The following is a 25,935-nucleotide window of genomic DNA, read 5'->3' as shown; positions in this document are numbered from 1 at the left end:
GGGGCCTTGGCAGCGGGGGGAAACCTTATAAAACTCGGAGGCCGCGCGATGTGAGGCCGGAGGTTTGTCGTCGCAGCCGCCAGCACCGCCATCAGTGAGTCTGCGCGGAGCCTGGGCCCCAGGGGCTGATGCATGCGCGGCGTAGGGGGGCCCCCGGAGAGCTCCCAGCATGGGCAGGGTCTCTCGGGGAGCCGGCCTTCGCAGCATCGAGTTGGGGCTCCCAGGAGGTCTCGGGGTTCTCCTAGTGCCGGGAAGGGGATCCCAGGGGCCCAGGACTTGTCCAGCGCGGAATTGGGGTTCCCTGGGCCCCTTGGAGCCCCCAGCGCAGAGACTAGCTCCTAGGAGGCCTTGAATGCTCTGAGCTGGGGATGGGGCCCCAGGGAGGGCAGGCGGTGCACCCCCCAACACCCTCCTCCCAGGCTCTGATAGATGTCTCTTTGTCTGCCCTAGTGCCACCCTACACCATTGTCTACTTCGCGGTTCGAGGTAGGGGCCTATTTCTGGGGGGCAGGCGTGGCAGGGGATGCGGGCTACAGCCCAGGGACCCCTCACCCACCCCGGGGAGACTCCAGGCCCCCCCATCCCTCATGTGGCTGCGAGCCCGAGCCTGCTTTCTGGTCCCTGCCCTGAGGCTCCCGAAGGCCGGACGGAGTGTCCACCCCTTCCCCAGGCCCACCCCTTCCCCAGGCCCGCCCCTCCCAATGTGCTGTAAGATAGGGCGCCTGTCCTCACACCCCTGTGTCCTCCAGGGCGCTGTGAGGCCATGCGCATGCTGCTGGCTGACCAGGGCCACAGCTGGAAGGAGGAGGTGGTAACCATAGACAACTGGCTGCAGGGCTCGCTCAAGGCCTCCTGTGTGAGTGTCCGTCTGGTGCGGTGGGGACAGGGCTGGGCCCAGGGGGCTGTGACTGGGAGGGGGTAGCTGAGCTCAGCGCCCCTCACTGCACCGTATTCCCTCCCCTAGCTGTACGGGCAGCTCCCCAAGTTCCTGGATGGAGATCTCACCCTGTACCAGTCCAACGCCATCCTGCGTCACCTCGGCCGTTCCCTCGGTGAGTCCTGGAGCCGTGGGGGCCCAGCCTCGGGCAGGGGTGGGGCACGGCAGCCAGTATTTCTGAGCCTTTCTCATTGCTGGCCACCTGAGCCTCGTCCATTTAAGTCAAGCTGCCCAGCAATCCTGTGGACTGGAGAGCACCCCATTTTGCAGTTGAGGAAATGAGGCCCGCCAAGATTGCTTAACTGGCCTGAGGTCAGGTGCCGCCCTGCCTGCAGTTCTCCAGGCTGCCTCCACTGAGCCTGGGCGCCTGCTGTGTGTCTGGCTCGCCCGCTCCTTTGTTCCTTTGTCCCGTGGTGTATGCACATCCTCTCCCGTCCTCCCACCGAGGCCCGAGTCAGCCACGTGCCTGTCAGCGGTTCAGCTGTGGGTTGTGTGCGGGTCAGGTATCCAGTCATGCTGCCCCCCACCCCGCTCCCCAGGACTCTATGGGAAGAACCCGCGGGAGGCAGCTCTGGTGGACGTGGTGAACGACGGTGTGGAGGACCTGCGCTCTAAGTACGTCACCCTCATCTACACCAACTATGTGAGTGCTGGCCCCGGGTGGGCACTGCGGGGCGAACCAAGAAAGGAGCCCCTCAGCCAGGGCGTCTGGGCTGGGTCAGGCTCTGCTAGAGACGGTAGGGACAAGACAGTGCTCACCCTCACTGCCGGGGGGTGGACCACGGACAAGTCACAGGCAATGGCAGAACAGTACAAGGACACGAGACGGGCCTCAGTGGAGAGGCCAGGAGGGCTTCCTAGAGGAGGAGGTCGAGGATCTATAGCCAACTTCTGGAAGGAGGGGTTGGCACTTTCAGATGCAAGCACATTTGGGGACCTGGGACCAGCTTAGCAGAGGCAGAGCATGTATGCGTGTGTGTGTATGTGTGTACGTGTGTGGGCATGTGTTTGAGCGGGTACGTGTTAGCGTGTGTGCAGGTATACGTGACTGTGCTCAAATGTTCAAGAGTGCACCCGTGTGAGCGTGTGTGCGCATGCGTTCGTGAGAATGTGAGCTTGTGTGTGTACATGTGTGCGTGTGTGTGAGCGTGTATACATGTGTGCTTGATTGTGCCTGTATGTGGTCAAAGTATTCTAGCAATATGTGTGCCTATGTAGTTGAGTGTGTGAGCACATGTGTGCCTGTGTGTGAGAGGGGTTGAATATCAGAAGCTGGAGCTGCAGGAGCACCAGGTCAGGAAGGCCTGAACCAACGAGTTGGACCTTCTCCTGGGCAGTGGGGGGCCATTGAGGAGTGTATGCAGGGCATTGCCCAAGTGTGAGGTTTAGAAGGACCCGGAGGAGCCAGCTCTGAGGTTTGGCAGTAATCTGGGAAGGGAGGAACGGGATAGAGAAGAAGAGTTAGCTGCCAGCATGGGCAGGGTTAGTGGATGGCCTGGGCATGGGGGTGAGCAGAGAGCAACGGGGCTCCCGTCCCCAGCCTGGGAGGGTGCCATCACTGATGTGGGACAAGCAGAAGGGGGTGCCAGAGGGCTGAGCTGGGCCGAGGTGGGCAGCCGCACGAGGAAGGTGGTACATGGTGGCGTCTTCCGGGCAGGAGGCAGGCAAGGACGACTACGTGAGAGCACTGCCGTGTCAGCTGAAGCCCTTTGAGACCCTGCTGTCCCAGAACAAGGGGGGCCAAGGCTTCATTGTGGGTGACCAGGTGAGCGCTGGCCCTGCCCCACCCCTTCCGCGCCAGCTTTTAAAAGGGAAAACAGGTGCAGAGGCCTCGTGAGCTACCCGAGGTAGAGGCCAACCAGGCAGTCTGTGCCGCCACCCGCTGAAGCCCCTCACCCCTCTGCCCACAGATATCCTTTGCCGACTACAACCTGCTGGACCTGCTCCTGATCCACCAAGTGCTGGCCCCCGGCTGCCTGGACGCCTTCCCCTTGCTCTCGGCCTATGTGGCTCAACTCAGTGCACGACCCAAGCTCAAGGCCTTCCTGGAGTCCCCTGAGCACGTGAACCTCCCCATCAACGGCAACGGGAAACAGTGAGGGCTGTGAGACCCTCGGGGGTGGGTAGGGGCTGCCTGCCTCTCTTTCCCAGGACCAATAAAAGTGGTAAGAGAAGCTGTGCTGTGAGCGTTGTTTTGGCGGGGGGCGGGGGGTGCTCTGGGACCCCCAGCTGTCAGGCTGGAGGGAGGGGTGGGCAGTGAGGAACAGGATGGGGGCCTAGACACTTGGATTCTAAGATACAGCTGGAGCAGCTTTCTGGAGCTTTCAGTCCTGTCTGTGTTTACTTCAAAAACCAGAAGAGCCGGGGTGGGGTGGGGGGTGGGGGGCAAGAATCCAAGGCCCTGCCCTGAGGGACCCAGAGAGAAGGCTTACTTGTGGAAACAAGCTCTCCAGTTCTGGGGCTTCTTGCCAGGGGACCCGCTCCAGGAGCCTGTGGTGAGCTGAGCAGCTCTGAGGGGTCTGGCTGGATTTGGGGAGGGACACTCAGTTCCGGTGGGGGCTCACGTGGCTTCCTGCTGCCTGGTGGGCATGAGAGCAACACTGGACAATCAGGTGGTCTCCCACCAACCCCTCTCACCATCCAGGTTGCCAAAGGATGGAACCTGGGGAGTGAGCACCTCAGCCTGGGCAAGCTGCAGTGGGGGTCCGTGATGGTGAGGGGCCAGGCAAAACGGAGGCACGGGGTGGGGTGCGTCCTGCAGCACAGAGCCCTCAGAGCTCCCAGGGGTGGCTGGAGAGGAGGAGCTGCGGAAGGCTCACTTAGCACAGCCTGGAGGGGAAACACCCTTTTGGGAAGCCCTGCCCAGCGTCAGAAGGCTCACACCACTAGCCCAAAGAGGGGGCCCCGTGTAGGGGAGATCTGGGAAATCAGCCTCCTCCCCCTCCCTTGCTGAGAGCTATTATAGAAGGCTGGTACTTTCCAAGAAAGCCTCTCAAGGGCCCAGGGACGAGGCACTTGCATCCGGCTGAGGCTGTCCTCAGAAGTCAGAGGCTGAGTCAGGAATGCCATTTGAGGTTTCACAGGGGTCCTGGCTTGGGTATCTGCGTGGAGAACCTGACACCCCGGGGAGCCCCAGGTGCACAGAGCAGCAGCAGAGAGGAGGGTCAGGCTCCCCACACTACCCAGGAGCTGGGTAAGCGGTGCTGGTGCGTCAACGAGAGCTACAGGCTGGAATGAATGTCACCTCTGGAAGGACTTTGGATCCAGTAAGGGGGGGTCAAAACTAAAAACGCAGGTCTCCTCATTCCCCCATCCCCACCCCGCGCCCCCGATTCCACTGCTAGGGGTTTATCCTTTAGGTGCACTTGTAAGTAACAATGACCGTGATGGCTAACACTTCCTGAGTACCTGTTCCGTGCCTGGCACTATGCTAATGCCTTAGGTCTATTACCTTATTTAATCCTCACCACTCTTGCAGCAGGTACTATTATCCCTATTTATGGATGAGGAAACTGAGTCACAGAAAGTTTAAGTGACATGCTCACGTGTGAACTGAGGAGTTAACCAGGTTATTCACTGTATCATTGTTAGTAATCACAATAGAGTAAACACAGCATAAATGCCCATCGATAGAGAACTGGCTAAATACGTTAAGGTACGCACACACATATAGAGTATTACGCTGCCATGAAAAAAAAAACAAGGATGCCTGGAACAGGCTCTTTTGGAGCAGAGGGGGACGGGGCAACTCTTGAGTGCAGCCTCCTGTACTAGAGACTAATATTGCTCACCCATAGAATATGGGAGAATGACATTTCCTTGTCCCCTTAGCTGTCAAGCAGAGCCATATGATGTATCCTGGCCCTAGTGGGTTGAATGGTACCCCCCCCAAAAAATATGTCCACTTCCAAGAATCTGTGAATGGGACCTCAACTGGAAAAAGGGTCTTCACGGATGTGATTGTTACCGCAAATCATGGATTTGAGCCACCTGCCGCAGAAGCCAATCCTGAGACAGGTGAGGTGAGCAGCAACAGGGTTTTATTGTATATCAATATACAGGAGACAGAGGGGAGTGAGCTCCTCCAGAAGACCTGTCTCCCCGACTGGAGACTGGCTGAAGGTTTTATATGGACAGGATTGTAGTTTCTCTTCTGGTGGTCACATTCTGCATGTCCCAGATGATCTAACTTCTTAGTGGGAATCCTTGAAGGTCATCTGCCACCGTTAGTCACAATTGTCACGTCGCAGATGAGTTAATCCTAGTCCTTGAGGGTTATTAATTTGCTCTGCCACCCTCCAAGGAGAAACTGGTTAATCTTACTGGAATAAGAGGAGGGAGAAAGAAGAAGAAAAGAAAGAAAATATCATGAGAAGAAGCGGGGGCTAGTAATGGTGGGAAGCACTGGTGGGAACTGAGCTTATGCAGCCTGTTCCATGATTAACTTAAGGATCTCAGGTTGATTCCAAACCAAAATCAAACCCATTGCTGTCAAGCTGCTTCTGACTTATAGCGACCCGGTAGGACAGAGTAGAACTGCCCCATAGGGTTACCAAGGAGCAGCTGATGGATTTGAGCTGCTGACCTTTTAGTTAGCCACCTGAGCTCTTAACCACTGTGCCATCAGGGTTCCTTGGGATGACTAAATGTGATTAAATTAAGGATTGGGGCTGAGGGGGATGGCAGAGACACGTGACCCCATCCAAGCCAACTGGAAGCCTTTTCCTCAGGAATCTGAAACTTGAATGGAGGGATATCTCACAGGGAGAAAGCAGGAGCCCATGTATTCTCCTTTCGAGGAGCAGCTCCTGGTCCAGGTGGACCCTAAATCCAGTGATAAGTGTCCTTATGAGAGGCAGACAGAGGAGACACACAGAGAGAAGACGGCCATGTGAAGATGGGCAGAGACTGGAATGATGTGGCTACAAGCCAAGGAATGCAGGCAACCGTGAGAAGCTGGAAGAGGCAAGGAAGGCATCTCCCCTAGAGCCTCCAGAGGAAGCACGGCCCTACTGACACCATGCTTTCAGACTTTTGGCCTCCAGAACTGTGAGAATACATTTCCATTGCTTTAAACAACCAGTTGTGTGGTCATTTGTTTCGGTACCCCCAGTTAATGCACACACTGGCCAGTGGGCTGGGGGCAGAGTGGCATATCACTTCCAGGCCAGGTCTCCAAGTGAGGACAACATGGACAGAACCCCTCGCTAGTGTATGATGGACATAAGTGTGGTAGAAATGACCTTGTGGTTTTGCATTGCAAGCATATTCCGGGTGTTTTGTACTGCACCCCAACCCAGCCCATCCTTTCAGCTATGGCCTTTATTTCAGCTGTGGCGTTTGTTCTAAGTTCAGGGAAAGGGGATCCAACCACCTCCCAACTCCTTGCAGCCTTTGCAGGTGGTCAGGGATGGAGATGAGAGAGAGATGCCGGTGACTTTGGTATAGTGCCCCCAAGACCAGGCCCTGAGAGCTGTCAGTGATGGGGAACTGAGAGAATCGTATCTGGGGGTGGGCGGTGGTGGAAGACACCAAGCAGAGTGAGGTGATCAGAGAGCAGAACTCACGGGCCCAGCTCCCTACTTGGCACAGACATTGGATGCAGGGCTGGAGTGACAAGGACAGATGAATGGGGCCCTGGCTAGGGGCTGAGTGCTCTCTCCAAGGACGCAGACTTGTTGCTCATAGGTATAGTTTCCAGCCTGGGGATCTGGCACGGTGACCTTGGCCAGTGGGGAAAGAGAGCAAGAGATGGTTCCTGAATAAGTTGGCCTGCTCCTTTTGATTCAGGAAGTAAATTAACTGCAATTGCAGACCCTGCCCATTGCATCCCCAAGGCCCTGTCCCCCTGACTGCTGAGGACTTTGAGCTGCCTTCTGTCTTCTTCCTTCTTTGGACACCAGCATCACCTTTGTTTCTCTTTTGGAAACTCCATTTTTCCCTGAGCTGGTTCCAGCTGCCCTCTCTGTAGGCACGTCACCCCAGCCAAGCCAACTGGAAGCCTTTTCCTCAGGAATCCGAAACTTGAATGGAGGGCCATCTCGCAGGAAGAAAAGCAGAAGCCCATATATTCGTCTTTCGAGGAATAGCTCCTGGCTCTGGCTCCATCGGTCCTGGGCTCCGGGGAGACTGGACAAGTGATGACGGGCGCCAGGGACGGTAGCCTGAGCTGCCCATCAGAACGCCCATGTGGAAAGACATGTGTGGACAGGGCTGCCTCCCAGCGCATGGTCTAGGGATGTGTGCAAGCAAGCCCCCACTGGGAAACCACAGAAGCCGCCACTGTGCTTGCACCTGCCACACCTCGGCCTCAAGGGCAGTGCCTGTGACCAGGCCCCCAATGACTGAAAACAAGGAGCTTGGTTTCCCACAGGGACAGCCCTGCACTACGTCCCCCTCAGGGCAGCCCTAAAGGACTCTGGAAAAGGAGCCCCAGAGCAGAGCTTCGAGTGCCCACTGCCCACTTTGCCAGGGAAGAGAGACAGCCAAGGTCATCATCCACAGTCCTGGGCAGAGGCCAGAGTTCAGGGATTTGGAAGAGGCAAGATTAGGGGATTGGCACTGGGACGTTGGTGGAAAGGGTAAGGAAGGGGCTAGGGTGGTGGTTCATGTAGGTGACTATGCAAGTCCCAAGGAAAAGCAGAAAGGGCTCCTAACAGCCCATTGGCCAATGACCAGAGGCTGTCACTGTGACCTGTGTCTTGGTGGGTTTTCAGATGTCTATTGGCACAACAGTTAAGCCCTTGGCTGCTAACCAAAAGGTTGATGATTCAAACCCATCCATCATCTCCACAGGAGAAAGACCTGGCAATCTGTTCCTGTAAAGAGTACAGCCTAGAAAACCCTATGGGGCAGTTCCACTCTGTCACATGGAGTCGCTATGAGTTGAAATCAACTTGAGGGCTCCTAACGGCAACATTGCCGCATAACAAACTTAGAGGCTTCAAGCAATCATCAGTTTACTTGCTCATGATTCTGTGTGTCAGGAATTCAACAGGGCACACTGGGGACAGCCCATTCACTTGGCTGCGCTCAGTGGACAGGGCTAAGGGGCCAGACTGAAAGCAAGGGGGAGGGTCTGCCCCCTCCACCCTGAGACCCAGGTCTCTGCTGCACCCGCACCTCCCCAGCCTAGCTTCTGGAGTACCAGCAGTCAGCCTCATACCGCTTGGCTGGGAGAGTGGAAACTGACACCGGGGTTTAGGGGGGCCCAGTGACCAGGTCTGTGTCCAATAAACCTGCCATGAAGTTGACAAGCCACTCTCACACATGGACCTGCTGTCAGCTCTTGATGGCCGCATTCCTAAAACAAAAAAGTATTTTTGGACAACAAAATAGTAATAAAACAAATAATTGCCAGATATTTGAGAGAAATCTCTGGCTTGAAGGAGAGAGATCATAATAAATAGAAAAACCCAGAGAAGGTAAAGACAATGCAGGAAGCAGAAGAAAACTCCAAATAAACTTGAATCATCATCTTCAGAGAGATAGCCAAAGATGCTACATCCAGAAAATACAAAAGAGATGCCACTCAAAAGAATGTTTGGAGAAAAAGGAAGGGCTCTTGGAAATTAAAAACATGACAGCAGAAATGAAAATTTTCAGAAGATAAAGTTGAAAAATGCTTTAAAAAATAGGACAAGAAGATAAAAGCAAGAAAAGATAAGAAAAATAGAGTATTATTTGAAGAAGTTCAGTAGCTGAGTTCCAGAGAGAGGGAGAGAAGAGAGGGCAGGAAAAAAAATGGTAAGGAGGACATTACTATTATAGTATAGATAACACAGTAACATTTCCCAGGACTGGAGAATATGAGCTTTTAGACGGAAAGACCACCGAGTGTCCAGCACAATGAATGAAAAAAGACCAAAGTCAGATACAAAAACAACACCATGAGATTCCAGAGCCCCAGAGGTTCTGCCACCTTCCAGAAGGAAAAACAGACAAGCAAACAGGTCACACACAAGGGATAAGAAATTTGGAATTGCACCAGATTTCTTGTGAGGATTTAAAAACATGTCCACGAATGTTTTGGCCTTCCTCCCAATAAGAGGAAGCATCTCTGTGCCTCCGTGGAGCCCAGGCAGGCCTTGGTGGCTGCCTCAAAGAACAGAACGCAGTGGCAGTGACGCTGTGGGGTTTCTAGGCTATTAGAAAAGGCCATGCATTCTCTCTTGGGATCTTCACTTAATCCCCATGTGTTATGGATTGAATTGTGTCCCCCCAAAATATATGTTGAAATTCTAACTGCTATACCCGTGGATGTAATCCTGTTTAGAAGTAGGGTGGTCTTTTTTATGCTAGTGTAAAAATGGTGTGGTGTTGGGGGTGTCTGACCTCCACTAACTTCACTAGGGGCAAGGAGAATCAAGAACAACAGCCCAAGGCTGATTCCTATGAGACGGAGAACAAACATACCTCCACCCTCCAACCTTCTTACCAATTCTTTTTTTTTTTTTCAGTAAAGCAAAAAGAAACTTTTATTTGACATGTATTCAAAGGGGTAAAAGTGGGAAACTGACAAGCATGCTGCCAGAGCCATGTCAGCCCAAATCCAAGGAAATATCACAGAACAGACAAAAGTGGGAAAACAGACAAGCATGCTGTTAGAGCCATGCCTGTCCAAGTCCAAAGAATATTACAGAATAGGCAAGAATGGGAAAACAGACAAGCATGCTGCCACAGCCATGTTGGCCAGAGTCCAAAGACCAATTACAGAGTCATCAGTATATATTAACATTACAAATGGGCAAAACCATTGAAAGCTTCACTTTTTCACAGATTGACTAGGAACTGTGATCCTATATTTTTAATTGTCTTTCTTAACAATCGTTGGTACAGGTTTCAGTAATGACAGTCAGGAGGATCTTCATTGGTCCAACAATTTTCTATTCACTAAATGCTAATAGAAAAAGATTAGAGTGAAAAGTCTTTTTGTGTTCTGTTTGAATGGTTTATGCATAAGCTTCTCTAAAAGATATTTTCCAAGATTATCTTAGATATTGTCTTTATACCTCTGGGCCCAGTTGATGTGTCCTTGTGAGTCCTTGTGAGCCCTTGTGAGTCCAGCTCCAGCTGAGTCACATTCTCTGTCCTCAAGTACAGGGAATAATGATTCCAATATTATTTCCTAAATCATTCCCTCCTTTTGATCGAATATTGGAGATAACACATTGATGAACAATACCTGGACTTATTCAAGCTCTTAGATGGTGGCCATTTCAGGCTCTTTAAACTCATGGTGCTGGTTTTCCACCAGATACCATCTGGTTCTTCACCAGGTTATTAAGAGGAATGTTCTCATCAATCGCATTGCTGAAGTGAGCAGACTCAATGTACATCAACATTTTAGCCCGAGGTCTTCTTTTGCCTTTTAGGTGTGTAAGACAATAGAGGATAAGCTTTATTATGCCTAATACTATCAGGATGTAGAGTAAGAATATTACTATTCCTTGCAATAGTGATCTAGCCAATGTACTTACTCCTGATGGTAACCAACCAAACAAATCTGGTGTTTGTAAGAGTGCTGCAGTGTGTAACCAAGTAGCTTGCTCTCTAATGCTATGTATATCTGGTTCTACTTCTCCTGTGTTATTTATCCAAATGCAACAAGAGGTGTTTGCTTCAGCACAGACTACACTTTCTTGGAATAATAAAAAATCTAAGGCTATTCTGTTATCTCATATCACCTTGGCTTATGATAGAGATCACTGTTATGCTTCCATCTCACTAGCAACTTTGTCTGCTATTTGTCCCTTAGCAATTGACAAATTTTTTAAAAGATTTCTCCACTTCAAATATGCCATAAGTAGAAATTAAAACTACCAACCATATCCTGAGTGTTGGACCAATGTGTTTTCTTGTGACTTTCATTTTACAATGTGTAACAATTTAACATTACCGTTCCAATATTTACCAGCATCATCACTATAAATATCCAAAGGTAATCCTAAAGTTTCCAAAGCACATTGCCTACGCAATCGTCAGGAATCTGAACAAGATATTGCCCACGTAAATTTACTACCAGTTGGTTTACCTATTAACAGCCATAGGTCACTTTCTCAGAAGCAGAAGTGGAACCTAAGACAAAATGGAGTCTGAGCCATGAGGTTGATCTCCTCTAAGAACCTGGTTTCTTTAAGATACATAATTTTCTGTATAGGAAGAGAGTAACCGTTTGATTACAAACATTAGACAGGTATTTCATACGACACTGTCTTAAAGACTGATTAAATGAATTACTGATTGACCTTAAACATAACTCTCAGTCTGATCTTTGAAGTTGTTTCCTAAAACAGACTGAATTCTTCAAAAAATAGCACAATGCCCAGAGCAAAATGATCTTACTAGTTTATCTGGACTATTGCTTGACTCAAAAGTGGCTTCAGGAACCAGTTTTTTTTTTTTCCCCCAAAAAATTCGAGGTTCAAAAGGACACTCAAAGATGATGGCCTGTGTAGGTTGCCACAACCCTTTTTACCAATTCTGACTCCAGCCTTTCCTCCCACAGCACTCTCTACTTCTCTGCTGGGTTTGATAATTTATTGCAATGGCCACAAAGAACTCACAGACAATACTCATGATTATGAGGTTTATTAGGGAAGTGTTGTTGTTAGGTGTCATCAAGTCAGTTCCAACTCATAGCGACTGTCATGGATTGAATTGTGTCCCCCCAAAATATCTGTCAACTTGGCTAGGTCATGATTCCCAGTACTGTATGATTGTCTGCCATTTTATCATCTGATGTGATTTCCCTATGTGTTGGAAATGCTATCACTATGATGTAATAAAATGGATTAGTGGCAGTTATATTGATGAGGTCTACAAGATTAGATGATGTCTTAAGCCAATCTCTTTTGAGATATAAAAGAGAGAAGTGAGCAGAGAGACATGGGAACCTCATACCACCAAGAAAGCAGTGCTGGGAGCAGAACACCTCTTTTGGAACTGAGGTTCCTATGCTGAGATGCTCCCAGACCAAGGGAGACTGATGCATCACAAGGACCTTCCTCCAGAGCTGACAGAGAGAGAAAGCCTTCTCCTGGAGCTGATGCCCTGAATTTGGACTTGTAGCCTACTGGACTGTGAGAGAATAAACTTCTCTTTGTTAAAGCCATCCACTTGTGGTATTTCTGTTATAGCAGCACTAGATGACTAAGACAGCGACTCTATGTACAACAGAAGGAAACACTGCCTGGTCCTGCGCCATGCTCACAATCGTTGTTATGCCTGAGACCCTTCTTGCAGCCATTGTGTCAATCCATCTCGTTGAGGGTCTTCCTCTTTTTTGCTGACCCTCCACTTTACCAAGCATGATGTCCTTCTCCAGGATCCCTTAGCAAATGAGGGTCTTGAAAGCTTGACTCCGTCCATGTCATTAAGGTTGACTCTCCTTTGAGGAGGCAGCTCTTCCTCGGTAGTCGTTTGAGTGCCTTCCAACCTGAGAGGCTCATCTTCTGGCACATATCAGACAATGTTCCACTGATATTCATAAGGTTTTCACTGACTAATTCTTTTCAGAAGTAGATCACCCGGTCTTTCTTCCTAGTCTGTCTTACTCTGGAAGCTCAGCTGAAACCTGTCCACCATGGGTGACCCTGCTGGTATTTGAATACCAGTGGTATAGCTTCCAGCATCACAGCAACATATAAGCCCCCGCAGTAAGACAAACTGACAGACAAGTAGGGGATTAGGGAAGTAGCAGGCTACAATTTAGGATCAGAAATGACCCAGGATACAGTTCTTCAGTCAGGACAGCTTCTCAGCCATGCCCAGAGGCAGGCCTCTCCCGGGACCTTGACCTCTTGGCCCTCAGCCCCTCAGCCCCTTGGCTCTCTTGGGCCAGCCTGGCCTCTGCCCTGCTCAGGAAAGTGTTACAAAGCTCTTTTAGCTCTGTTGATAAGTGCCCAGAGGCACCCCACTGCCTGAAGGCTGTCAGCTCTCTTGCTCCATAGGCTGGGAAGCCCACCACACTGTCTCCTGCCGGTCTCCTGTCTCTGCTGCCTCTGCTGCTGCCATTTCTCTGCTGCTGCTTCTTGCCATCTCTGGTGTTGCAGCTCTCTCTCCATCTCCTGGGTCTAGGAGATTCTCAGTGCAGGAACCCCAGGTCCAAAGGACACACTCCACTGTCATCTCTTTTGCTTGGTGGTGGTGAATTCCCCTCCCCCCTCCACCTCTGGGATGCCTCATTTTAAGCCTAGTGGGATGGCAAAACTGACCCATTCCCTCCTTAGGGTTTCACATATCTTATTTGCATTGTCCCACCCCTACATGTGTGCCGTGAACCTTATTTACATTATTAACAAGCTGTTCAATCTACTTGATGGGCCAGAAGCACCTTATTTGCATAGTCCCACCCAGTCATTTGGTGGGAGTTACAACACCATGGTGAGAACAGCCATATAAAAGCAATCTATCACACTGCAGATAGTTAGATCATACCAGAGTAGGGGGGGTTCTATGTCTAATCACTTCTGAGTCATAAAAAGAGCATATTAGACACAGAGACTTGCATATACAGGAAGAAGAGGAAGACAGACAATGGAGACAGATCCATCTACAAGTCCTGATTCATGCTACAACATGGACGAACCTTGAGAACATTATGCTAAGTGACAGAAGCCAGACACAAAAGGCCACATAGTGTATGATTCTATTTATATGAAATGTCCAAAATAGGCCCTTTATTCTTCTATATACATTTGAGAATCAGCTTGCCCAAGTCAATGAAGAGCCTTGATGGACTTTTGGTTGAAATTGTCTGTGAATTTATAGATGACTCTGTAGAGATGTGACATCTTTATATTAAGTCATCCCACCTGGTAAAGACCCCTGAGCAGGTGAGGTGCTGGCTGGAGGCAGGGGAACATAGGATGGATGATGGAGGAAGGAAGCCATAAATATTGGTTATGGTGTCATGACCCGTTGCAGCAATGGAGCCCCCATCCATATGCCCTTTGTGGCTCTGAGGAAATTGTCTTTGCAAGGTGCAAAGTGGTCACTGGAGAAAGAAAATGTAACAGAAGACGAACAGCTTAACCTGTTTCTAATAATAAAAGCTCAACAAGTCTTTCTTTTTGCTGATTTGCAAAATGGAACCTGGTATTTCTAAAAACAGAACCCTGGAGGAATGGGGCAGATGAGTGTAACAGTTCTAATGGCTTGGGATTAGTTGAAGGGGTGCGTAAACTCTTCCTGGTGTCTGTCATCCAAAATAACCATCCAGGGCTATGTTGGGAGAAAAAGAAAAGGCTAAAGCTTTTGTGCTAAGGGACAAAGGGGGTACAGGTGGGACCCCAAGAGAGGACTTGAGGACAGGCAAAGGAACAACCTGAAGAGATTCCAGACACCCAGACCTGGCCTGCTGGCTCTGCTGCCAGGGGATGCCAGGATGGGTGGACCAAGGGAGCCTTGCTGGTGCTTGAGACCTGTGCCTGACCGAGACCTCACCAGCTCCCCCCCAAATGGAAACTGCAGGTGACATCCAATGCTTCAGCACCTGTATAATCCTGCATTAGTTTCCTGTGTCTGCTGTAACAAATTACCACAAACTCGGCCGGTTAACAAACAGAAATCAATTCTCTCACAGTTCTGGGGGCTAGACATCTAAAATCAAGGTGTCAGCAGTGCCATGCTCCCTCTGAAGGCTCTAGCGGAGGGTCCTTCCTGGCCTCTTCCAACTTCTGGTGGCTCCAGGCATTCCTGGCCTGTGGCTGCATCACTCCAATCCCTGCCTCCATCTTCATATGGCCTCCTTCCCTGTGTGTCTTTGTCTTCTCCCCTTCTGTCTCTTATAAGGATACCAGTCATTGGATTTAGGGCCCATCTTAAATCCAGGATGATCTCATCTCAAGATCCTTAACTTAGTCTCATCTGCAAAGAGCCTTTTTCCAACTCAGATCACAGTCGCACGTTCCAGGGGTTGGGATGTGGACATATGTTTTTAGGGGCCACAGTTCAATCCACTACAAAGACAAAGAGGGACTCTGAGACACTGGCAAGATGATGGCGGTGGGACCATGCAAGTAAGGTGTATGGAACCTGTTCTGGATTGAATTGTGTCCCCCCAAAAGATTTGTCAACTTGGCTAGGCCATGATTCCCAGTCTTGTGTGGTTGTCCACCACTTTGAGATCTGATGTACTTATCCTATGTGTTGTAACTTCTACCTCTATGATTGTAATGGGAAGCCCTGGTGGCACAGTGGTTAAGAGTTCGGCTGCTAACCAAAAGGTTGGTAGTTCAAATCCACCAGGCACTCCTTGGAAACCCTATGGGGCAGTTCTACTCTGTCCTATAGGGTCACTATGAGTCGGAACTGACTCAGTGCAAAGGGGTTTTTTATGTTGTTAATGAGGCAAGATTAGAGGCAGTTATGTTCATGAGGCAGGACTCAGTCTACAGGATTATGTTGTATGTGAGTCAGTCTCTTTTGAGATTTTAAAGAGAACTGAGCAGAGAGGAGAGGGACCTCATGCCACCAAGAAAGTAACACCAAGAGCAGAGCATGTCCTTTGGACCCGGGGTCCCTGCACTGAGAAGCACCTAGACCAGGGAAAGATCCTTGACAAGGACCTTACCTCAAACCCACAGAGAGAGAAAGCCTTCCCCCAGAGCTGGCACCCCGAATTTGGACTTCTAGTCTCCTAGACTGTGAGAGAATAAATTCCTATCTGTTAAAGCCATCCACTTGTGGTTTTTCTATTAGAGCAGCACTAGATGACTAAGACAGAACCCTAACGAGGGGATTTGTCAGTTTTACCATCCCACTAGGCTTAAAATGAGCCATCCCAGAGACGGAAAGGGAGGGCCTCACTCACTACCACCAAGATGAGATGGGAGGAGAGCATGTCCTTTGGGCCCAGGGTCCCTGCACTGAGAACCTCAGAGACCCAGAAAGCAGAGAAGGTGACAGCTGTAACACTGGAGACAGCTCAAGACAGTGAGAAGCAGAGGCAGAGAATCCGCAGCAGAACCAGGAGACGCGTGAGATGGTGCAGTGGGCTTCTTGGCCCATAGAGCAAGGTGGTTACAGTGGGTGTACTGAGCTATGGAGCAAGGGAGCTGAGTGCCTTCCAGCAGAAGGCTTACTGGCTGGCGGAGCTGGGTGCCCCTGGACATTTATTAGCGGAGCTAAAGAGTTTTGTCACCCACATGTCTGTCAGTTTGTCATTGATTGAATAAGGAAGATCAAAGAAAAATCAATGCCTTTGAATTGTGGTGTTGGCGAAGAATATTCAATTTACCACAGACTGCCAAAAGAATGAACAAATCTGTCTTGGAAGTAGTATAACCAGAATGCTCCTTAGATGCAAGAATGGCAAGACTACGTCTCATCTCATGTACTTTGGACATGTTATTAGGAGGGATCAGTCCCTAGAGAAGGACATCATGCTTGGTAAAGTAGAGCGTCAGTGAAAAAGAGGAAGACTCTCAACGAGATGGGTTGACACAGTGGCTGCAACAATGGGCTCTAGCATAGCAACAATTGTCAGTATGGCGCAGGACGGGACAGTGTTTCGTTCTGTTGTCCATAGGGTCACTCTGAGTCGGAACCAACTTGATGGTACCTAACAACCCAACAACAACAAAGAGTTTTGCAACACTTGCCTGAGCAGCGCAGAGGCCAGCTCAAGAGGCCCAAGGGGTCGAAGTGCTGAGAGACCAAAAGCCAAGGGGCTGAGGGCCAGAGAGAGGCCTGCCTACAGCCATGGCTGAGAAGAGGCTGTCCTGAAAGAACTGTATCCTGAGTCATTCCTGATCCTGAATTGTAACCTGTTACTTCCCGAATAAACCCCATAACTCTGAGTATGGTCTGTGAGCTCTAAGTGGCCATTGCAACGAATTATCAAACCCATCAGAGAAGCAGAGAGCGCTGTGGGAGGGACGGCTGGTGTCAGAACTGGTAATGTTGGAGGGTAGAGGTCTGGCCACCTCCTCATAGAAATCATCCTTGGGCTGTTGATCTTGATTCTTTCTCCTTCACCCTTGTGAAATTAGAGGAGGTCAGATGCCCCCGCCACGTCGTTTTTACAAAAGCCCTATGGAGCACAGTTCTAGTCTGACACACATGGAGTCACCATGAGTTGAAATTGACTCGATGGCAATGGATTTGGTTTTGAAGGAAAGAAATGGGAAGAAACTGACAGCTATGGATGGGAGAGGAAGGCTTGTGTCCCAGCCAGGAAGCAGGAATGCAGCCAGGCTGAACACAGGGCTTGATCAGGGCCCAGGGCTGGAGAGCAAAACCGAGAGGCCATCCGTGGCTGAAGGCCACGTCCCCACCACTAGCATGAAGCAGGGACCGGAAATGCCCTGCCAGGTCATGAATGGATTAACATGGACAATAGCAGTGCGGAACTTGGGAGAGTGTAAAGTGCAGAGGGAAACCGTATACTCTGTTCTTTTGTTTTGTTTTCATATTCAGCAAGAGAATAGAGATATTAACTGGATTTTGCTGGACGAAGAAGTTTAGTAATGACGGTTATAATTTTAAGGGTAATCCCTAATGTCATGGATTGAGTTATGTTCCCCCCAAAAAATGTGTGTATCAATTTGGCTACGCCTTGATTCCCATTATTGTGTAGTTGTCTTCCATTTTGTGATTGTAATTTTATGTTAAAGGGGATTAGGGTGGGATTGTAACACACTTACTAAGGTCACGTCCCTGATCCAATGTAAAGAGAGTTTCCCTGGGGTGTGGCCTGCACCACCTTTTATCTTACAAGAGATAAAAGGAAAGGGAAGCAAGCAGAGAATTGGGTGGACCTCATACCACCAAGAAAGCAGTGCCGGGAGCAGAGAGCGTCCTTTGGACCTGGGGTTCGTGCACGGAGAAACTCCTAGTCCACGGGAAGGTTGACGACAAGGACCTTCCTCCAGAGCTGACAGAGAAAGCCTTCCCCTGGAGTTGATGCCCTAAATTTGGACTTGTAGCCTACTAGACTGTGAGAAAATAAACTTCTCTCTGTTAAAGCCGTCCACTTGTTGTATTTCTGTTAGAGCAGCACTAGATGACTAAAACAACTAAAGATAGAAATAAAGTGTATAACTTCAAAACCAATAGTAGGGGAGAAGGCAATAGAACAAAGAAAATTTGACTAATTCAACAGAAGACAGGAAAAGAAAGAGGAAACAAAGAGAAATAATACAACATAGCAGATATAAGTCTCAGTAGTGATAACAATAAATGTAAACGGGTCAAACTCTCTTTTTAAAAGACAGACACTCTGGTTGGATTAAAATAAAATTTAATAGGATGCTGTTTACAAGAGACACTCCTAAAACAAGAATAAGATTTAAACTAAAGAGACATAAAAAGATTTACCGAATACTAATAAAAAGAAAGCTTATGCAGCAATATTAATTTCAGAGAACATAGACTTCAAGGCAAAATCATTAAAAGAGACACAGAGGAATATTTCAAATTAGAAAAAGGAGCAATTCATCAAGAAAATGTTCTACAAATGTTCATAGAGACCCCATATACAAGATGACCCAAAACAGCTCAAGGAAATAGAGAACTATAAATATAAACTGAAACAATGATCAGATCGCCCCCAAACAGAGGCCTTAACTCCAGATGGTTTTGTAGAGTTCTAGTCACGCTTTAGGAAATAGATCATTTTTATCCTCAGCAAACTCTTCTAAATATAAGAAAAAGGTGGACAGTGGCCCACCACATTTTAAGTGGCTAGCACCACCTTGAAACCAACACTGAGTAAGATCCCCCAGGGAAAATAAAACTATAGTCCAACCTCACTTATGAGTATTAAGGTAAAAACTAAACAAAACATTAGCAAAACAAATCCAGCAGTACAATACAAGAACATTACATCATGATCAAAGGCATTTACCCCTGGACTAATAAAAATAAGACAAGCCAACATTTACAAACTACTTGATGTGCCTGGCCCTGCTCAAAGGGCTTTACAGAAATTAAAACATTTAATCATCACAGTGACCCATGAGACACAGAAAGGTCAAGGAACTTGCCCGATGCCACACAGCAGGTAAGTGGTAGAACCCACGATTTAGTCCAGACTAGCTTCAGTCTGTGCTCATAGCTACGTGGCTCTGCCAGCCCTCCTTTAAAAGGTCAAGGCTAGAACAAATGACAAAGTAGAAAAGCAACTGATATAATTAATGACAGATTAAGAAGAAAATCAACAGGATCATCTTAATAGATGTAGGAAAAGCATTAAATGAAATTCAGTTTCACTTCATGATACAGGAGTCCCGGGTGGTGCAAAGGTTAAGCACTCAACAACTAACCGAAAGGTTAGCAAATCCACCCAGAGGCACCTCAGAAGAAAGGCCTGGCGGTATACTTTTGAAAGATCAGCCATTGAAAACCCTGTAGGGTATGGAGCACAGTTCTACTCTGACATACATGAGGTTGCCATGAGTCAAAATCAACTTAGTGGCTCCGAGTTTGTTGTCATTGTTTTTTTTTTTTTTTGGTTTTCATGATAAAACTGTGCTCACAGAAGGGAGCTTCCTTAACATAATCAAGGCCTCTATAAAAGCCCCAGCAAACCTCACACTTACTGGTTGCCATGACAGTAATTAGACACACGTACGCCTGCATGGTTTTAAGGTAAGGAATACGCTGGAGTCCTCACCTTATTTTACCTTTACGCTTGACACTAGGAGAAGCACGTTTCCAAGGTTCCCGTGGGCAACCAAGCACGCCCCACCCAAACCAGATGGGCCCATTCACGTTTTATTACCCAGAACTACCAACACACATGGTTTATAAGCAAGCCATTTGGAGGGTAAAGGTACATTTCCCAGAATGCAGTGGGTGTCATGAAAAATGCCTTTGATTGAATGGGGAAGGAGACATATGGAGAAGGCAACAGGGGACGCCAAGGACTGTTTCCGCTCCTCGGTGTTTCCAGTCAACAGCTTTACCTAAAACGGTTTTAAGGGGCTATTGTTTAGCATCTTATTGCCTTTTGCGCTTGCAGCAAACGTTCTCTTCTGCAGTCTATTTGCCTAGAATTTTATTTTCACGAGCAGGTACTACTAATTATTGTTGTTAGTAGCCCTCACGTCAGCCCCGCCATGACTCTTGGCGACCCTACGTACAACACCCCCAAACGTTGCCAGATCCCGAGCCGTCTTTGTTATCATTGGCATGTTTGATTCTGTCTGAGTTATCTGGTGCTGCTATAACAGAAATATCACCCATAGGTGGCTTTAACAAACAGAAGTTTATTATCTCACAGTTTAGGAGGCTAGAAGTCTGAATTCAGAGTGTGGGTTCTGGGGAAAGTCTTTCTCTGTTGGGTCTGGCAGAAGGTCCTTGTCTCTGCAGCGTCTGCTTTCTGGTTCCTTGGAGATCTCCATGTGTCTTGGCATCTATCTTACCCCATCTTTAGTTATAGTCTAGAAGAAAAATGGGTTGTGGGAGTGGGTCCTGGGGACATTCAGCAATGGCTCGAGAGGCATCTGCCTCAGGCGGCGCCCCAGGCAATACCCCAGCTTGCCTTCTGACCTTCAGATCTTGGGATTCTCCAGGTCTCGCGACCCTCTGAACCAGCAGCCTACCACCTAACCTGCAGATCTTGGGATTCACCAACTCCTGCAACCCTGTGAGCCAGCAGCCTTCCACCTGAACTGCCAGTTGGGGGTTTGTCAGCCCCTGCAACCACGTGAGTCAGGAGGAGCCTCCAGCCTGACAGTTGACCTACGGATTTGGGACTTGCCAGCCTCCACAACTGCATGAGCCATTTCCTTGAGATAAATCTCTCTATATATATTTACATACATACACTTCACTGGTTTTGCTCCTCTGGAGAACCCAGCCTGAGACAAGTCCAGTGTTGTGGCCACTATGTATTTTGAGTGCCTCCCAACTTAAGGAGCTCATCCTCCAGCACTCTACCAGACAATAGATTGCTGTGATTCATAGGGTTTTCATTGGCTGATTTTTGGAAGTAGATTGCCAGGCCTTTCTTCCTAGTCTGTCTTAGTCTGAAAGCTCTGCTGAAAGCTTTATATATAGCCAGACCACATATAAAAATAAAACTCTGACCCACAACCAGCAGCATCCCAGTCAGGGTGTTAAAATCACTATCCACAGCTCCCAGTCCACAGAGCCAAACAAAAATCTCGGTAACAATAGGCCCAAAGTGGCCAAGACTTGATTAACAACTAACAGTTTCATTAAGTTTTGTCCATTCTTCCAACTTAGGACCAATCAGAGAAAGCCAAATATGTTTCCTTAACCAATCACATGAGAGTCCCTGGGTATCACAAATGGTTAAGCACTCGGGAAAAGTTGGAGCTTTAAATCCACCCAGAGGCGCCTGGAGAGAAAGTCCCAGCGATCTACTTCTGAAAGGTCACACTCATTGAAAACTCTGTGGAGTGTAGTTCTACTCTGAAACACGTGGGGTCGCTATGAGTTGGAGTCGGCTAGATAGCAACTGGCAACCAATCACACAGGATGCCTTGCTTCCAGTTAGCCTGCCTCCAGCTCCCTGTACCAACAGCCTTCAGTGAGGGCACACCTGAAGCCTTCCCTTTTCCTCTTAAATCTTGCCCCCTCTCCTGCCTGCCTCTGGGTCTCTGCCAAACGCAAACAGTGGTGACTGACTTCCTTGCTACAACTAGCTCTGAACAAATAGCCTTTGTTTATTCTTTCCTCGAGGGTTCTGTGTCGATTTCCACAAGGTTTATTGACCAACCTGCGAGGGAAGACTCAGCATTACAAAGACGTGGGTCCTCTCCAAATCTATCACACCCAGCGTGCTTAGTTAAACATTCTTTGGGGTTTGCTGGGCGTCAGACACTGCTCTGAGCACTTTACAAAGGTGGTGCGTGAGTCTCCTAGGACTGCCACACAAGTACCACAAAGTGAGTTGCTTGTAAGAACAGAAATGTATTGTCTCACAGTTCTGGAGGCCAGGAGTACAAGATCAGGGTGTCAGCCGTGTTGATTCCTACCGAGGGCTCAGAGGGAGAAATCTGTCCCATGCCTCTCTCCTAGCTTCTGGTGACGGCTGGTGATCCTCCGCATTCCTTGGCTTGTAAATCACTCAATCTCTGCCTCCCTCTTCACTCGACGATCTTCCCTCTGTGTCTCTTTGTCTCTTCTCTCTTATAAGGACCGCACTCAGGTGAGATGAGGACCCACAACACTCTGGTATGACCTCATGTTAACTAAACAGCATCTTCAAAGACCCTATTTCCAAACAAGGTCACATTCACAGGTATGGGAGTATATATGACTAAAAACATAGCTTTTTGCGGGTCACAATTCAATCCATAACAGGTGGTAAGTGGTGGAAGCAGGATTTTGAATCCAGGCCCTTAACCCTGAAGCTCTGGGGTCACCTGTAGGTAATCCTGTCTCTAAATCGATTTGTATCAACATGGACTAATCTCAACCACATAGTGTCCGATGAAACAAAGGAAGGTGAAGAATCATGTTACAACATGGTCCTGTTACTGCAAATAAAAAGCACCACAGACTCATATTTTTCTGTGAGTAAGTCTGTATACACATAAAGGTATTTCTAAAAAGGATTGGAAAATAATACCATACTCAACAGCATTTGGCGCAGTAGGGAGGATCTTCAGCCTGTTCTGCAAAGGTCTACATTTTTAAGGATCAGAGTATTCATATTCTACTGTGAAATGCTTTAAAATTTTGTAGGAAATGGAGTGGAAACCAATAGTCCAAAATGATCATGGGAATTAAGTCAGGGCGATGAAAGTTAAGAATTATTACTTTCTTTTCGCTTTTTTGTATTTCTTAAATTCCCAACAAAAGAAAAACATTGAACTTTTTTATTTTCCAAATATAAAATTAGATCATAATATCAAACAGGCGTCTCCCTTGACAAGCTCACTGGGTGGCTCAAATGGTTTGCGCTCAACTACTAAACAAAAGGTTGGGGGTTTGAACCCACCCAGCGGTGCTGTGGAAGAAAGGCCTGGTGATCTGCTTCTGTAAAGACGACAGCCAAGAAAACCCTATGGAGCAGTTCTACTCTGTAACATAGGGGGTCGCCGTGAGTTGGAATAGACGCGACGGCCACGGGTTTTGCTTTTGGTTTTTGAGAAGCTCTGTTTTCGGGGTCGGAGAAGAGAGACGATTCTGTCATACCTTAGTCACATGGGGCCTGTGACAATGGTTGCTTAAGAAATGTGCGTAGGGCAGTTAGAGAAGGCCTCCTGGGGAAGGTGGCATGGAAAGGGCTCCTAAGGAGGAGTAGGCAGGGTGGATTACCCAAGAAGTAAAGTAAGCATGTGTTTACTTGTGCTTATTTACTAATCTATAGCGAGCAATTTCACATGGGTTTCACAAGTAAGCCCGTGCTTACCTTGTTTACTGGGTAATCCATCCCTGTCAGGGACTGTAACGTTGAAAAGAGGCTTTGATTCTGTAAGAAGGTGCTGTGGGGTTGGGAGAGAGATGCCAGCCATACCTAGAAGCAGAATCTTTGATGTGGTGAAAAAATGCGACATTGGTTCACTACAGATGCTTCCCTCGCCTATGGGATATGCACCCCTGGGGGTAGGCTCTCAGCAGACAGAGGCGGGAGGAGGGCAGAGCCTCTGGCGCAAACCCAGTTTCCATGGGAAGAGCCACTCAGCTCGAGCTGGGCAGGTCACCAGTTGTGCAGGACCTCGACTGCCAGGTCAAGGGCCTGGGCTATGCCCTGAGCGCAGGGGGAACCACAAAGGGCTCTAGGTAGAGGAGGGGCAAAACAGATCTGAGATTTACCACAATCCCTCTGGTTCCATGGTGTAGAGAAGGAGTGGAGGGGGCAAGACGGGAGGCTGGGAGACCCCAAGGAGGCTGTTGTGGGTTAATGTGTCCCTCCAAAAATAAGTTGAAGTCCTAACCTCTATACTTGTGACAGTGACCTTGTTTGGAAATAGGGTCTTTGAAGATGTTATCAGTCAACATGAGGTCATTCCAGAGTATGGTGGATCCTAATCCAATCTGAGTGGTGTCCTTATAAAAGAGAACAGACAGAGAAAGACATACAGGGGGAAGTCAGCCAGGAGAATATACAAGCCAAGGAACACCAGCATACACCTGGAGTTGCATGAAGCTGGAACAGACAGAAAGATCTCCCCCCCAGAGCGGAAAGAGAGAGCACGGCCCTGCTGCCTCTCTGAATTCGAACTCCAAGCCCCCAAAACTCTGAGACAACAAAATTCTGTTCTTACAAGACATTCAGTTTGTGGTATTTTATTATAGCAACCTTAGGAATTGAGTACAGAGGCTGCGCAAAACTCCAGGCTGGTGAGGGAGGCAGATGCCCCGACAGGAGCACAGAGGGGGACAGTTCTGGAGGAAGAGCTGAGAGCCAGGGCCTTTGACACCACGCAGGGGGGCTTCCTGGGAGGGGACGCTGGAGGGTATCTAGGATCAGGAGCCCCAAGGCTGAGTTCTGGCTGCTGTGACATCTGTGGCAGGCCACTCACATCTCTGATACACTCTGTCCTCACCTGAAAATGGGCCCATCATTCCTACGACGCAACACATGGCACACACTTGGTCCAGGACTTGCACTTGGCCCTGGGTGAACAGGAACTCCTGCCCCTCCTTCTCCCCTTCCCATCCTCCCATGCCCAGCCGTCTCTGCTCCAGCACCCCCAGGCTGCCTTTTCCCCAGGGAGACGGATGAGGAAGGAATCCATCCTGCCCCCGCTTCTCCCGTCCCAGAGGGAGGGATCCATGGGCTTAGGTGTGAGCCCCGGATTAGCTGTGTAACCCCCAACTCTGCCTGGGCGATCTCTTTTCCTACCTAGGAGAGGGGGCCTAGGGCTAGGCGCCGAAGCTCCTGGGCTCTGGGCCTGGTATTGTCCTACTCCTCTGAGCCCGTAGATAAGGTGTGGACACTCTCGGAGCCCCTCTTGGAAACACCACGGACCTCCCACAGCCACACCAGTGTTCCTGTGTGTGGACACTCTGGGAAGGAGGCAAGGCCGGAGCTCAGGACCAGCCCTGCCACTCAGCAGCTTCGTGCCCACGGACAGGCACCAAACCACTGTGAGCCTCGAAGTGTTTTCATGTATAAAACGGAGTTAAGAATGCCCAGGGCTACTGTGGGGAGTATATGAGGCGCAAAGAAGTAAAGTAGGTAAATTTTACTACAGTAAAATTGGAAAATAGGTGCAAAAGAGCGCATTTCTAGAGAGATAAGAAAGGATGGTTACTGCACGAGAGAAGAGAGCAGAGGTGCCTTCCCCTGAGGGGTGGAAAACTGAGCTGGAAAGAGAAGAGCAACAAGGACGCTTTTATCACGGGACCAGGGTGGGTCGCAGAGCCAGGGACTTCCAGAGAACTGAAAAAACAGTTAACCAGGCTTCCAGGACTTCGTGAGAAAGCAAGAGACAGAGGACCTCCCCAGATCAAGAGAGCCCCCCGTAAGGGGACTGCCACACAAACACCCTAAAGCTCCAGAGGCAGGAAGAGGTCCTGGGGTCATGGCAGTAGCCTGGGCGTGATGGGGTAAGCAAGCTGCGGGAGCCCTTAAAATCCAGGCCTGGGCCTGATTCCTACGGCACAAGGGGGCACTTGAGGATTTTGAGCAGGAAGGAGCGCCAAGCGCTGAACTCTATTGACAAAAGGCCGAGGAGGGAATGGTTGGGAGCGCTCAGCAGCGCCCACAAGAGGACGTGCCGCCAATGACCATCTCCATCCTCTCAGCCTTTCCCCAGCCTCGCACTCGGCAAACCAGCCTCCTCCAGGAAGACCTCCGAACAACTTCCTGCTGCCTCTGGGGTAGCCCCGGCTCAGCTGAGCTAATGAATAATCCTCCCCTGAGCATAGAGATGAGTCCAGGCTCCGCCCGGGGGAAGCTAACAGTCTGGGACGACGCCGGCTGGGTCAGAACAATTGCAACGCGGCGGTGAGGGTCCTCCCCACGCACACTCGTGCTCACTAAATGCCGAACCTGTAGAAAGTGGAAAACGACAGGACCCAGCAGAAGGCGACATGCGAGGTTTTTCACTAGAGGTTTGAAAGGCTGG

The 25,935-nt window shown here is 49.2% G+C and overlaps 1 protein-coding gene across 1 annotated transcript; it reads left to right on the top strand.

The window, feature by feature from the left end:
• Nucleotides 1–5: 5 nt before the first annotated feature.
• On the top strand, nt 6–3,108 carry GSTP1 (glutathione S-transferase pi 1). The gene is made up of 7 exons (XM_004383893.2): nt 6–94; nt 451–486; nt 750–856; nt 965–1,052; nt 1,477–1,580; nt 2,595–2,702; nt 2,848–3,108. Coding segments are annotated over exons 1-7 (633 nt in total). The 5' UTR covers nt 6–93; the 3' UTR covers nt 3,037–3,108.
• Nucleotides 3,109–25,935: the final 22,827 nt, after the last annotated feature.

Source organism: Trichechus manatus, unplaced genomic scaffold (genome assembly GCF_000243295.1).
Source record: "Trichechus manatus latirostris isolate Lorelei unplaced genomic scaffold, TriManLat1.0 scaffold00113, whole genome shotgun sequence".
Classification (NCBI taxonomy): Eukaryota; Metazoa; Chordata; class Mammalia; order Sirenia; family Trichechidae; genus Trichechus; species Trichechus manatus.
This window is presented reverse-complemented; position numbering and strand designations above follow the sequence as displayed.

Bases quoted from the DNA above. Each gene is read 5' to 3' on its own strand.
- GSTP1 (XM_004383893.2), top strand. The intron at 1,581-2,594 runs GTGAGTGCTGGC...TCTTCCGGGCAG, and splicing joins CCCTCATCTACACCAACTAT to GAGGCAGGCAAGGACGACTA. The intron at 2,703-2,847 runs GTGAGCGCTGGC...CTCTGCCCACAG, and splicing joins GCTTCATTGTGGGTGACCAG to ATATCCTTTGCCGACTACAA.